This window comes from Propithecus coquereli, unplaced genomic scaffold, assembly GCF_000956105.1.
Source record: "Propithecus coquereli isolate 6110/MARCELLA unplaced genomic scaffold, Pcoq_1.0 Scaffold45, whole genome shotgun sequence".
Classification (NCBI taxonomy): Eukaryota; Metazoa; Chordata; class Mammalia; order Primates; family Indriidae; genus Propithecus; species Propithecus coquereli.
Window position 1 is genome coordinate 9489785 of NW_012150285.1, and position 13233 is coordinate 9503017.

Here is a 13233-nt window from a genome sequence, read left to right on the forward strand (position 1 = left end):
GTAAACAATATAACAAAAGGAAGTCACAGACAAGTCATATAACTGGAAACATTTATAACACAAATGATAGAGAAATATAATGTCTACAACATTCAATGAGCACTCCCAAATTGGCATAAGGCATAGAAATAATTCAATAAAAAGGGCAACATATATAAATATACAATTCATAAATATAAACCTAAGCAGCTGGCAAACAAATGGAAAGATGTTCAAATATACTATTAGTCAAGGATGTGCAAACTTGAAATGAGATGTGACTTTCACCCATCAGACTAGCAAACGTTTAAAAAGCTACAACATATTGCTGGCAGGAATGAGTGGGGAAAGAGTATTCACATGCATTGTTGGTGGAATGTGAAATGTTACAGAATTATTGGAAGGCAATGTTGCAATTTCTATTCAAAATTAAAATACATATACCTTTGAACCCAGCAGTAGCATTACCAGGAACCTATCCCATAGAAAGAAAAGATCTGGAAACATTAATAGTTGTATGCCCAGTCATAGCTGAATGGCTGAATAAACTATGGTAGTACATACCATAGGACACTATATTACCTTTCAAAGAAGTGATTCAGTGACATTCTAGGTGATTTGAAGGGATTTTTATAGATATTGCTGAGTAGGAAAAATCAGATGTAAAGAAGTGTATATAATATAATTCCATATTAATAAAACAATGACCGCCTCTCCAGATATATGCAATGTACATATTTGCAACTGTGTGTGTGTGTGTGTGTGTGTGTGTGTGTGGGTGGGTGGGTGTGTGTGTGTAGGGGGGTGTCTACCAGCAGGACGCTAGGAGCGGGGAGATAAATATGGAATATTGGGCTATATATACTGGGTTGTTAACATCCATTTGCTGAGGGGAGAGAAAGAGAACAGATGTGGATGAAAGGGAGTGAGATGGGGAAGAGAAAGCTGAGCAAAAAAGAAGCTTTTAAAAAATCTGCACTAGAAATTGACAATCTTTAAAAAGAAGAACAAAGTTGGAGGACTCACACTTTGCAATTTCAAAACTTACTACAAAGCTTTTACCACAGTAATCAAGTGTGGTACTGGCTTAAGGATAGACATATAAATCAATGCAACAGAACTGAGAGTCCAGAAATAAACCTATACATTTGTAGTCAACTGACTTTTGACCATGATGCCAAGAACATTCAGTGGGGAAAGAAAATTCTTTTTAACAAATGGTACTGGTACACTGGATACCCACAAGCAAAAGAACGAAGCTGGACCCCTACCTCACACTATACACAAAAATTAACTTAAAATGGAATAATGACATAAATTTAAGAGCTAAAACTGTACAACTCTTAGAAGAAAGCTTAGGCATTTGTGACTCTGGATTAGGCAATGGTTTCTTATGTGACACTAAAATCATAAGCAACAAAAGAAAAAATGGATAAATTGAACATCATAAAATTTAAAAACTTTTGTGCTTCAAAAGACTTTTCACTTTTCAAGAAAGTAAAAAGACAACAAAGGGGAGACAATTTTTGCAAATCATATATCTGATTGGGGCTAGTACCTAGAATATGAAGTATTCTTATAACTCAACAATAAAAAGACAAATAACCCAATTAAAAAATAGGCAAAATATCTGAGTAGGCATTTCTCCAAAGAAGATATACAAATGACCAATAAGTACATGAAAAGAAGTTTAGCATCATAAGTCATTAGGGAAATTCAAAGCAAAACCATCAGGAGATACAACTTCATATCCACTAGAATGCCTATAATCAAAAAGACAGATAACAGTAAATATTGGTGAAGATGGGGAGAGACTGGAACCTTCATACAGGCTAGTGAGAATGTAAAATGATGCAGCCACTTTGGGAAACAGTCTGGCAATTCCTGAAAAGGTTAAACACAGGAGTTACCCTCTGATCCAGCAATTCCATTACTAGGTGTATACCAAAGAGGAATGAAAACTTATGTCTGCACAAAAACGTGTACATTAGTGTTCATAGAAGCATTATTCATAATAGCTGAAAAGTGGAAACAACCCAAATGTCCATCGACCAATGCATGGAAAAATAACATGAGGTCTATCCATTAAATGGAATATTATTCAAGGATAAAAAAATGCAGTTCTGATACATGTTACAACATGGATGAACCTTGAAAACATTAGGCTGAGTGAGAGAAGCCAGTCACAAAGGACCACATATTTATTATATGACCCCATGTATGTGAAATGTCCAGAATAAGTAGATTTATAGTGATAGAAAGTAGGGCTGAACTCGGAACAGGAAGTAACCGCTAATTGCTACCATGTTTCTTTTTGAAGAGAAAAATTTAGAACATGAAAATATTCTAAAAATGATTATGGTGACAGATACACAACTCTATGAATATAAAAAAAATCACTGAAATGTACACTTTAAATGGGTGGACTGTATGGTATATCAATTAATAAAATTATAAAAAAGACTGCACTAAAAATAACATGTACATGTATGAATTTTTGTAAAATTTTTTTATATATGTGGGAGATGTAAGTATAAGTAAAATCAAATACTAAGAACAAAAACAAATTCATTTATATCTCAGGGCCACTATTTCTTCATCTATGAAGTAAATATTATATTTCTAGCTATTTTATAAGGTTGTTTAAATCCATGTAAAGCACTTAGTCTGGCTTATATTAATCACTCAATACATGCTAACTCGTACCCTTAGCAATGATAAAAAGATACTTCCTAAAGAGGTTCAAATGTCTTTCCTACTTACCTCCATCGTAAAACCTATGATTTTGAAACATTGCTCAATTAATTCATACTGGGACTTATAGAAACTATTATTCATCATGTCCTGTACTGTTCTGAGGTGGTCATTTTGTAGGTACCTGAAAAAATATGAAAGAAAGGGTAAAAATCTAAAATTAAGTGGAAAGTGGAAGTATTATTTATGAAAGTACAAACTGGTGCATTACCTGGGAGGCTTGTTTTCAGGCAATTTGTAATGGGCTAGTTTCTTCTTTTCAGCTAAACCAGCATAAATGTAGTAAAAAATATGAAAATTTTTTTCTCCACTGAAAAAAGAAGACATTTTCCATAAGGAGGTTAGTAAGAATACATATTGATGGCTAAAATTACTCAGCAATAAGTTTATTAAATCAACAACTGTGAGTGCTGATGAGGGTTTACTGAGTGCCGCAGTTTGGCTTTCTGTGGTTGCTGTTGTTGTCATTATTTTCAGCAACCACTGTCATTAAATTCCAGACACCATAATAATCACTTTATATGAATCATTCGATATATATTTATGACTGAGTTCCAGGCATTGTTCCAGGCACTGGGGAGATAGCATCAGCAAAACAGTCAAAAATCCCTAAGTTCTTAGAGTTTACATGCCAGCGCAGCAGACAGAAAAAGAAACAATAATTAATATATAGCATACCAGACCAGACGGTGATAAGTGCTACGTTATCTCATGAGCCCACCATGACTCCCTGAGGTAGGCATGCTTTTCCCATTTTACATACAAGGAAACTGAGGCTCAGAGCTGCCAATCTCCCCAAAGTCACAGAGTTGATGACTATGCTGCATTCAAACCAGGTCTACTGGATGCCAAAGCCCATGTCTTTAACCACCTTTCTCATTAACCTTCTGAGGCTCAGTTTTCTCACTTATATGAGGAATCTCTTATCTTGTAAGCCTCGAATTCCAGGATTCTAATATTCTAAGTAGTATAAACAGTGTTTCCCAGTCGCTGGAATAATGCCACGGAAGGAACATGGATCACAGCAGGCCAGTCTCCCACTCAGGACATTCCACAGCATAATTGGCGGAGCCTCGGGATCGGCCTCTCCTGCCTCCCTCATGTCTTCCTTTTGCTCTGGTGAGCTCTGGGAGCAGACCACACTTTCCAGCTCCATTCCGAAATAGCGGAGGACGATGCCCCTGCTTGCAGTTTCCCTGTCTCCACTGCCCCTTCTTTGGCCCTGCCTTGCCTCCTTCCACTCTCGATGACTCTAGTGGCCCTTTGGGAGACCCTGGGGTTTGCATTTCCTGACGGCATTCCCACTGGATCCCCCTCTTTTTTAGGGTGGTCCTAAATTATCACCAGGCTCCCAGGCTGCAGTTGGGGCAGGGGAGGGTTCCTCTTGCAGGGGTTAAATGAATTGTAACATCTCAAACCCGAAGGCCTTGCCATCGCCATTCCTTTCTATTATTATTAATACTTCTCTTTCAATTAGTATAAAACTCTCACCCCAACACACAGCTCTGGAGGTGGCCCCAGGGCTTGGGTCAGGAGACATGGAGCTGTCGCTGTGGCTATGCCCTTCCTGCCACACTCAGCAGTGGCCCAAGCTGTGCCCAGGGTCCCCCCAATCATCCTCCAGGTGGAAACTCCAGGGGCAGCTGGTCTCCCCTCACCCGCTCCACAACTTTTATCAGCAAACTTAGGGGGCCAATGAAATATTTGCAGAAAAGGAATTATTATTATTAAGCTGTTTTTTTTACTTGAACAAATAAGCTTTTCCACATGACGTATATGCAATAGAAAAAAAGCCCACTTTACGATATGCATATTTCTACACAAATTATTTTACTTAATAGGTAAGTAAGAATTTAAAAACTTTCCCATGCCTTCTCCTCCTATATATTATGCAGTATAGTCTCAGTGGAGATGGCAATTTTACCTCTGCTCTCTTTAGAAATTATTTCTTCTTTCAGTACACAGACGTTTTCCTCAGGATCTATGGTAACTCAAACATATCCATATGTATTTGTTTTTCCAATAATGCAGTAAAAGATGTTAGGAGTAACATCTGTGTCTTTATTTTATAATCTCTAGTCTTTGTTCAAGGCTTTGACAAAAACCAGTAGAAGAATAACTTTTCCAGAAGCTCATTATGGGCTCCATCCAGCACACAATTCACGTAGATTTTAAATAACATGGTTAAAGGTTTGATATTTGTGCCACACTAGTGACTATTCAAGATACTCCTTTTGGTCTTTATTGAAAGTTAATAGAGATACTTAATATGAAAGTGTAGAACTTGATAAAGCGAAGAATGCAGATCTCTGTTCTTCCTTGTTAGTGTTTCAAAAGGAAAAGAGGAGTAACAGTGCGATTGATTAGTGTGCATTCTGAGTGGAGACTCTCCCGTGAATCTGGGAAGGAATGATATCGCCAGGCCTTGGAAGAGAGGTCAAATGCCCAGGAAATCCAAATCTTTCAAATAAGGGCTTGAGGTAAAATAGCATCAGAGGAAGAGAAAGTAGAGAAGTGATAATAATATGACTATAGGGATGAACTCAACACATCTTCACAAATATTTAGATGTGAAAAGTGAAGAGAGACACAGAGGTTTTACATAACCAGGAGAGAATAGTTCCATTCCAAAGGAAAGGGACTATGGGAAAAGAAATAGATTTGGAACATGTATTCGGTTGAATTGGAGACGGCAGTAGGACATTTAGGAAGTTGGAAATGGAAAATGTGAACTCAAGAGAGCGTGAGAGGTCTATCTTTGGGTATCAGCCACAGAGTGCTATCTGTTGAGGCCACGATGTCAGAAGAAACTGCAAAATGAGAGCGTACAGAGAGAAAAGAAAGGAGCTTCAAGGAAAAAATCTTTGGTAAGTACACATTTGGGGACTGCATGGATAAATCTAAGTCAATGAAGAAAAATTCAGAGAGGTGGGAGAAGAATCAGGAGAACCCAGTCATGGAGCAAAGAAAGGTGATCCACAGACGGGACATAAGGACTGGCACAACCTTTCTTCAGAACGGATCAGAGTCCCACGTCCCACGCCCCCATCTCTTCCCTGTTGCAATCACCAGTAATACTGCAACAAACACCAACATCACACAGGAGCGAGGTTAGAACAAAACTAAACATTTCGTTTAGTTCTTGTCTTTTCTCACCAGAAAATAATGAAGACTTCTCTACGACTGGCACAGCTTATAATTTGGTTTGCTTTGTTCTAATGAAATCACCCTGATTGCTCCAGCTGTCACATCTTTAACACTTAAATGATGCAATGTACAATTAGTGAAGTGACTCAGAAATGTAGACACACAAAATTAGTGGATTTCTCTGTAATTATTAGTTTACATTTACTGGGAATTGTAATTTGACAAGACCTGGAGATACTATGGGAAATATACTGACCTTCAGTGGACAAACAGAGAGTTAACGAGACAGGAAAAGAAGGTATCTCCAAAGATTACCCATCTCATGCCCTGATCCTACCTACATCAAAGCTGTGAGTAAGAAGACAGAGCACCACGGCACCCGCACTTGCCAACATGACCAGTGGTTCCAGGCCTGGACTGCCTGGGGACAGACGTGGGGTCTCAGCAAGTTACCAAATAGTATTTCTCTGACTCTGGCCCCACTCCTACTTACCGATCCTCTAGTACTCCCCAGAGTAAGTTCCACTCAGACACTCGTGGGCAGGCCCGCGTGGCTATCTCACGCTGTTCATTTGCCTTGGATCCTGGTGTCACCTTCGCAGCCAAGGCCTCTGACACCCTCAAAACTGTGGCAAAGTCCTCACAAGCGTGTGGCTTAATTCACCTATGAAACCTTTGCATCTTCAACAAAGTGGCCAACCATAAGTCTCCACTGGAAACCGAATAATGAAGCTTTGCATTCTTAAGGCCCCATGGGGTATTCATAAAATAGTGCTTTTAGTTTTTCATTTTTAATTACAGCTCCCTCCTCTTAGACTCTGTCCTGGATATCCAGTCTTCTCAGTCTCCCTCTCTTGCCACCTACCTGCTCACTCTTTGCAGATGAACTCACTTCCTACTTTCCCGAGAGACTAGAACCGATGAGTGACCGGCAAGCTTTGTACTAAGGCACACGGGGCTCTCCAGACTGTGAGCTGCGTTACCACAGGAATCCTGTCTCCTCAGCTTTATAGCTCCTGTGCCCAGTGCACAGCAGGTGCTCAGTAAATATCAGATGGATGGATGGATGGATGGATGGATGGATGGATGGTGGGCTTTGGAGTCAGAGAGATAAGAGTTCAAACTCAACTCAGTCACCTACTAGCTTTTTGACGTTAGGCAACTTATTAAAATTCTCTTAGTCTCTTTCCTCATGTATAAAAGAGACAATAACACGCTGACTAATTACATGTGACTGCCAGAATTGAAAGAGGTAGTGGCTTCAAGGTGCTTAGCACAGTGCCTGACACAGAGTAACTGCTGCATCCTGTATTGTTCCTTCCCCCACAGTGGAGAGCACCACGCCTGCCACGTGTTTAAGTCTCCTATTGAGCCCAGCAAAGTGCTAGGCACGTGAGAGCAATGCAACCGATGCTTGCCGAACTGAACTGTAGGAACAGGAGAAAACTGTGGGGGAAATAGCTATAATTTATATTTACAAGAATTATCTAGCACTGCCTACACTATGCTCATTTTCTTCTTAAAATTAAGTAACCTCTTATTAATTTTTCTTTCTTAAAATTATCATTTTTTTTAGGAAAGGATTTAAGTCAAGTTATAAGATAGTACCATCATTAGGAAAGTCATTTAAAAATAAATGTGGTCAGAGATTGAGGTGGAATGACATGGGCAGAGGCGAAAAGAGAAGTAAAGAACTAATTCTCTTAAAAGAAAGGAGCAGTTCATTAAAAAAATACTTGTCTGCTCTGGTTATTCTCTGCCTCGAAGGTCCATTCCCCACTCTGCTTTGCTTTGCTCTGTGACCCCAAAGGCCGGGCTCTATAGACAGCAGTTCCTGGGCTCCTGTGCTCTCTGGCATCCGTTTGGGTTTGGCCAATAGGAAGCACAGGCAGGAGACCGGCAAAGGGAGGAGAGAGGTTGGGTATTCATCCCCTTGCTCTCTCCCTCACTGGCTGCGTCCCTGTAAGGCCACAGCTCCCAACAGGCAGCCCTGCTCCGTGGCTGCAGGTCAAACCAGCTCTGGAGCCCTCTCCTTCCCCCTGCCCTTCCCCCTGCCCTTCCCCCTGCCCTTCCCCTTGCCCTTCCCCCTGCCCTTCCCTCTTCCAGCAGAGCTGTGGTTCCCCACCCTCCTTAGTCCGTGGGCGTCTCCCCATTCATTCTTGTTTCTTCAATGCCCCTTTGACGTCTGTAAATAATTTTCTTAGTTAACCCTTCCAACTTGCTCTTTCCTTTCACTGCCCTGATTGATACAGTGCATTTATAACAAACATATAATTAAATAATGTACCTACTAAGAATTCTTCTACCACATGCCTGATATTTCCACTTTTATAGGTCACAAAAAGCTTCTCTAGAATTTAAAAATGCAATTCCAATTAAGTAAAAGAAAAAGACAGATACAAAAATGGAAAACTGGTTTCACTATCAATTATCAAGTAGCTGTATTCAAATTATAATTGAGTTGTATTCCAGCGTGACTGTGAATTTAGAACTTGGAGAGCTTTTCTCCAATAAACAGTGTTGTAAAACTCGAACAGATCTTTAGGCCAGCTGGAGAAAAAAACCTTAATTAATGCATAACATGCCTTAAACATAATCCCAATTATGTTATTTCTTAGAATACATCCTGTGATATTTCAATAAGCATTAACGAGATTATTAGTATGGTTTCAAAGCCAGGGTCTCACTATGTAACTCCAGAGGGTACGAGTCACATGACATTCTATGTGAATGGTGTCCCTGCGCATAACTCCACGGAACACACTGTGAATGATGTGCCTTGACGTTGTGCAACATATCAACAAGTTACTCTCAAGTAGTTCTCCCCACAGGCCTGAAGGAGAGGCTCACACAATTATGAGAGCAGAACGAATAGTTTTGAGAGTCAGGTAAGACCCTGAGATTCTTCTAGGTACAGGTGACGAAGGTGCTGACATGCACGTCCACTAAGTTCTGAGTGCTCAAAACACACATCAGTAAATAGTAGCTGCTGTTTATTGAACATCTTTGAAATCCCAAGTACTGTGCTAGATGTTATTTCTCATCTTCACAACAATCAACACTACTACTACTACTAATGGCTTAAACTTACGGGGTTTATTTTGTCCCTTGTGTATAAACATGGGAAGAATAGAATTAGTACAAAGGTCTATCTATATACACTAGCATTTAAAAAGAAAGAAAGAAAGAAAAAAAAAAGACTTAGTTAATCTAATTATCTAAACTTCACATTAATTTTGCATAGAGAAACATATTCTTTCCTACTTCAGAGCTTGCTTGAATTTACTTTGTTAGTATCTTTATGATAGGCTTAGGTTTTCTACCTGGTAGCATAAATTTTAGGTTATTTATTAATTCCTCTGCTGGATGTAACATACATGAGAGTAAGGCAGTGTTGAGAGATCTCTTTGTTTCTAATGGTAAATGCCTTGCACATAGCAGGTGATCAATAAAATTTTGTTGTATGAGAAAGACATTTTACTATTAAACCAGAAATGTTATCTTTGCTTATGTTTTCCCCCAAGTAAGAGATATTTGACAGGAACTTACATAGCTTGGTGGATAACTCGAGATTTTTCCAGAAGATATTCAGAAATCTGTGCTCCCACCACAGCTCCAGAAGAGGTAAATTTCATTTCTAAGTATTTTCCAAATCGGCTGGAGTTGTCATTTATAATAGTGCAGGCATTGCCAAACGCTTCTACCAAATTGTTCACTTGTAAAATCTTCTCTTGCAGGGTTCTGTTATTAGCCTAGAGAGAAAATGTCAAGATATAAAAAAAGTTAAAAAATTAATTTTATATATAATAACATGTCTCTTTTTCAGTAAGCACTTTATGTAGACATAAACGAACAAGAGCATGTTCTGGGTATACTGCCAGATGTTACAACCTGGTCTATTTTCCCCTTCCTGTGTGCATTCACTCACTCGTTCTCTTTAAAGGTGGCAAAGACATATTCTATATTTTTCTATTCAAATATAGTTCCGTTCAGTGCCTAATTTACAAATACAATTTGTAAGCAGTCTACGCAGACTGAGGCACACCTGTCATTTTGTCCTTCTTCCTCTGCCTGCCTGGGCCCCCATCCAAATCTTCACCAAAGCCCGAACCCCTTCCCTTGCTTCCACAGACGCTGTTAACTCTGAAACTAAGAGACTAAAGATGATTCACAAATTCAGAGGCTGGGGAAAGGGAATCATGGTGAAAGTTGAGAACAGCTTAGGAGTGTGTGTGGGTCTTGGCCAGCAGGTCTTGGCCCAGGTCTCGGCCAGCAGGCCTATGTGTCTGTCTCTCTCTTACTCTCTGCCCCTCAAACAAGAATTGTTCCACTTTTCTTCTTTACCACTTTCGTTAAAATTCTGAGTGGAAATTTATTTGAGATAACAGCCGACCACTTTTAGAAAGGCCTTCCTACCCACTGTTAGGGGTTTAGGGTGGTATCAGTTATCACAACTTGGCAGGAATTAGCTCAAGTAGATTACTGTCAATGTAATACCTTAATACCTCCCCGAGAGCAGCTGTGCTAAAGGTATAGAAATTTGCAAGTTGAGAGAGAGAAGTAGTAGCTATTTCTGGAACACAGGCTACATTAGAATTTGAGTGGGCGACAGGGGACAATCGCAGTCTGGTTTTAAGGCTATATAAGGACATTGTGTATCTTATAAAAGAGGAAATAAAGGGTGACAGAAGAGATTAGTGATTTTGGGGACAAGCTTGGCTCTTATAAAATGTTGTTTTGGGCTGGCTGTACACTCATGAAATCCGGTGAGATAACATCTTGATCTACCCACATTAAGTAGCAGTGACTGCATATTCCAAAGGTAAATTCTATTCATCAAACACCTCAATTTTGCATCTGGTAAATCTTTATTGAGGACATAAGTAAAAAACAAGATAAGACCTGATAATGGGAGGAATCTGAATATATATATCGACCCCAATTAACATTCAATCACATTTTTAGATCTAAAACAAGACAATGAGATTAGATTAACAAGTTTGCTGGTATCTGCAAACCAACATTCACACACTTAATCCATTATTGATGAGAACCTCTATCAGCCCACGAATCACAACAGAACAGAAAGGCCCCTGAGTAAATTAATCCAGGTGTCTAGCTCTTCTATGCAGGATAGTATGCTGTGCTTCACTGTCCCCTCACCTGCCCATATCACGTCTTATTTCACTGTCATTAAACCTTTCAGAGTGCTACTTATCCTAGAAGTAGGAGGGGAGGGGGCTAGTGGCGGGTGAGGGGGTGAGGAAGGAGCTGAGATGGGTCCCTCAGGGTAGCACCACCTTCTTGGTCTCTACTGGCTCTTCCAGGCCTGAGAGGTCACGGGTCTGGTGAGTAGAGATTATATTAATCCACTGAGCAAAGCACGTCTCTATTTCACACAACACAACTGATAGAAAATATTCAAATTAGTCAATTTTTAACAGAAACATGGAATTCTTCCTACTCATCATTGTGAAAATGAATTAGAAATGACATCAACAAGATAGCTGACTAGAAGTTCCTAGCGCTCCCTCCACAAAAACCCCAAAACAACAAGTAAACAACTACATTTTGACCAAAATAACTAAAGGAGCACTGCAGAGCAGCCAAGTCGCAGCATCCCGGGAGCACAGATACCCAGGATGGCAGCACAAAGAAGAGCAGGCAACACCCTGCTCTGACAGCAAAGCTGTCCTTCAGAAATGAAGGGGAAATAAAGTCTTTCACAATGAAGCAAAAACTGAGGGAATTCATTCACTATACCTGCCTCAGAAGAAATGCTGACAGGAGCTCCTCAAGCAGAAACAAAAGGATGGTAATTACTATTATTACTACATATGAAAGTATAAAACTCACTGCTAGATGTAAATTCATAGTCAAATATTCCAATACTTTAATGCTGGTGTGTAAAACATACATACCACTAGTGTGAAGGTTAAAAGTCAAAATGCCCAAAAATAACTAAATATACAATAAGTTGCTAAGGAATACACAATATAAAAGATGTACATTGTGACATCAAAAACATAAATTGTGGGAAGGGTAAAAGTCTAGAGTTTCTGTATGTAACAGAAGTTGTTATCAAGTTAAAATAGTAGATTATAGCTATAAGATGTTTTGTGTAAGCCTCCTAATAACCACAAAACAAAAAACTCTGGCAGATATACATACAAATGATAAAGAAAAAGGAACCAAAGCTTAGCAGTACAGAAAATTACCAAATTACAAATGTAGGCAAGAGAGAAAGAGAGGACAAAGGATCTATGAAACAATCTGAAAATAAATAACAAAATGGCAATAGTAAGTTCTTACTACCTGAATGTAAATGGACTAATTTCTCCAATCAAAAGACATAGAGTGGTTGAATGGATAAAAAAACAATATCCAACTATATGCTGCTTACAAGAGACCCACTTAAACGTTGATGACATACATAGGCTGTAAGTTAATGGATGGAAGAAGATATTCCTATGTAAATGATAACAAAAAGAGAGAAAGGTGGGCTATACTTACAGCTGATAAAATAAACTTTAAGTCAAAAACTATTGCAAGACATATAAGAATAACATCCATCGGGTGTTGGGCAGATGGGAGTGGTGAGGAAGGGATGGGTATATACATACATAATGAGTGCAATGTGCACCATCTGGGGGATGGACACGCTTGAAGCTCTGACTCGGGTGGGGCAAGGGCAATATACGTAACCTAAACATTTGTACCCCCATAATATGCTGAAATAAAAAAGAAAAAAAAAACTATTGCAAGAGACAAAGAAGTTCATTATTTAATGATAAAGGGGTCGATTCATCAAGAGGACAGAACCATTATAAATATACATGAGTCCAACATTGGAGCACCTAAATACCTAAAGCAAATGTTAATGGCCATGAAGGGAGAAATAGATAGCAATACAACAATAGTAGGGTACTTCAATACCTTACTTGCAATAGATAGATTATCCACACAAAAAATCAATAAGGAAATGCTGAACTTGAATTGCACTTGTAACCAAATGGACCTAACAGACATATACAGAATTTTCCATCCATCAGCCATTGAATATCCATTTTTCTCTAGTGCACATGGAATATTCTCCAGGATAGACCATGTGTTAGGCCACAAAACAAGTCTTAACAAATTTAAGAAGACTGAAATCATATCTAGTGTTATTTCAGACTGCAATGGTAAGAAGCTAGAAATCAATAACAGGAGGAATCTTGGAAAATTTGCAAATAGTGGAAATTAAACAACATGCTCCTGAGCAACCAGGGGGTCAAAGAAGAAAATAAAAGGAAAATATAAAAATATTTTGAGACAAACGAAAATGGAAACACAACATACTGAAACCTATGG

General features: G+C 39.0%; 1 protein-coding gene across 1 annotated transcript in view; it reads right to left on the minus strand.

The window, feature by feature from the left end:
• Window positions 1-13233, minus strand: part of MYO3A (myosin IIIA) — a 242790-nt gene that overhangs the window by 126893 nt on the left and 102664 nt on the right. Inside the window, exons 9-11 of the mRNA XM_012654857.1 lie at window positions 9430-9632; window positions 2945-3043; window positions 2743-2857 (exon numbers count right to left, since the gene is read on the minus strand). Coding sequence (XP_012510311.1) covers window positions 2743-2857; window positions 2945-3043; window positions 9430-9632 — 417 coding nt within the window. The remainder of the gene's footprint in view (window positions 1-2742; window positions 2858-2944; window positions 3044-9429; window positions 9633-13233) is intronic.